Source organism: Buceros rhinoceros, unplaced genomic scaffold (genome assembly GCF_000710305.1).
Source record: "Buceros rhinoceros silvestris isolate BGI_N320 unplaced genomic scaffold, ASM71030v1 scaffold2783, whole genome shotgun sequence".
Classification (NCBI taxonomy): Eukaryota; Metazoa; Chordata; class Aves; order Bucerotiformes; family Bucerotidae; genus Buceros; species Buceros rhinoceros.
In genome coordinates this window covers 43032-45287 of record NW_010401635.1, presented here as the reverse complement: position 1 = coordinate 45287, position 2256 = coordinate 43032, and the positions used below count along the sequence as shown (strand labels likewise).

Here is a 2256-nt window from a genome sequence, read left to right as displayed (position 1 = left end):
ATTCCTCAGCCTATTTTAGGTTCATAAAGTATGCAGGTGCTGCTTAGAATAACTTGTGTGGGCAACTTAATGTGCTGGGCTGGGAAAAAACAACTTGTTTAGTATGAAGCCCCCACCCCGTAACACCCCATGCACAAAAAGACATCAGCAAAGCTTGCTAGAATTGCAGACACCTACAGTTTTCTTAGCAGTGCAGTTTCCAAGTACACAAAAAAGCAATTTGATGCAATCCCTGTATTCAGGCTGTTCAGGATGTGAAAACTTTCAAGTTCGTACATCACTGCGTTAGGCGAGTAGAAAATCGCAACGGGGTGGGGGTCAAGCTTTGAGGCTCTTTTAATCGGCTGCGTATGAAAAAGAAACATACTTTGGGGAAAAGCCAAGCTGCAAAGGAACATGCATATTCATTTTCATGATTTTACCGTGCAGCTGAGTAAGCAAAAGCACCTTTTCTGCGCTGTCTATGAAAACTTCAGCACTCTGCTGTGAAACACAATTTCAAACAGTTCTGCAGGTGAGAAAACACACGATCTTCCAGTACCAGTTATGGAGAAGACAGACATAAGTTTAGAAAACCAGCTAGGTAACAAAGAGTCCTTTGAATTATGACTGGAACAAGCTTCTGGCTCGCACTAGCGTTTGAAAAAGATAGGGCAGTATTTCTGTTCTGCTTAAAACCTTCAATTTTAAGGCCTCGTTTCAGTTTCCAAGCGTTGACACCGATCTTGCTGTTCTGCTGCTGCGTAATGGACCGAAGATGGAAGGACTTCAGTTGAACAGATTGTGCAATTAAGTAGGGATCCTCCTAATATAAGACAAAATCCAGCAACCCAGCCAACAAATAACGCTTCCCCAAAATCCCACCTGGGAACAATATCTGGTATATTCTCATCCCAGAATTCCTGGACTGTGGAATGCGCAACCCAAGAAACTGGGACAATAGCTGTAATCCCCGACACCCAGAAGAGCATTACTCCAAGCAGCAGCAGCCGTTTCTTTTGTTCCTGTTGTCTTTCACCAATTTTCAAACAGTCCAACCCAAATCCCGAGAGCAGGAGGCCCAACAACCCTGATCCATTGGAAAAAAACATCAAAATCCTAGAAATCCTGAGCTCTGGAGGCAAAGCCAGGAAAGAATCGAAGTCCTTGCACTGCATTCCCCCTTCTTCCTGAACAACACAAGCTTGCCAGAGTCCCATGGTCCAGATCTCCAGTTCATTCAGTTCCAAGTTAAGATTTTTCCACTGGGGTAAATAGGTAGTGAGACAGGACAGGACCCATCCCAACAGAGAGAACAGGATGCCGCTTAATTGCATCATTGGTCGATAGACCAAGGCCATTATAAGAGCGGAGTCCTAAAAGCTTGAGGAGGAAGGTGTCCCCAGCAGTTCTGTAACAACCACCTGAGTGATGGTGGAAGCTATGATGATCGTCATTCTCTGCTGCCCCAAATATAAGCCCTTGCTATTAACCCTTTGTAGGCTCTGAAACACTTTTTTGTTTTTCATGAATATAAAGTTTCACATAAAGGACGAAGGACTTCACTAAACCATGAGTTAGGCTTTCCGATAAGGATTTGATCTGTTACCTTCCAATTTGCTTGGTAAAATTATATCCCAATGCCCTATGATTACAAGCCTGAGGATGAACAAAGAGGGCTCTATGACCCCTCACCCTAAAACACAACAGAAATCTTTGTGCTTCAATACGGATTAATTAGATTTTAAGTGGTGATAAAAAGTCAGCTCTGTGTGCAACAGGACTTCATTGTAATAGCTAAATTTGAGATTTCAGGGATGTAAATCAAGGCCTTGTAAAGAAAGGTAGACTGTTTGCCTATAATCTTTATTCTTAGACTTCCTCAACATACATAATGGCTTACCTTCCACTGCCCTGTTTTATGTCCCCAGCACTGTAAAAGATGCTTTGTAAAAGATCCTTACGTTTCACATTTTCTACATTCATTTCTTTTTAAATGGGCTTTGTTTTGACTGACTCTTAAGGGGAAAAAGGAGACGGGTATGGTCAAAGTACCATAGAAAATGAAACCCTAGACATCCTCCACCATAATGAATCCAGGCAGATCATTGGCCAGTGTAAACTTTACCTGCCCCAGCACTTCAGCAACACCATGGTAGCAGCTTACACCAGCTCAGAGTGTCCCCTTTCCTAGACCCCCTGTCCCAGATGGCACAGAGTGTATACACTTAGTGTCTAACAACATCTGGCACTCAACGCTCCCAGGGTCAGGAATGC

The 2256-nt window shown here is 43.2% G+C and overlaps 1 protein-coding gene across 1 annotated transcript; it reads right to left on the bottom strand.

Annotated features, from left to right (window-relative positions):
* Positions 1 to 686: 686 nt before the first annotated feature.
* LOC104490086 (claudin-22-like) lies at positions 687 to 1340 on the bottom strand. Its single transcript, XM_010132330.1, has one exon. The coding sequence runs from the start codon at positions 1338 to 1340 to the stop codon at positions 687 to 689; it is 654 nt and encodes a 217-aa protein (XP_010130632.1).
* Positions 1341 to 2256: the final 916 nt, after the last annotated feature.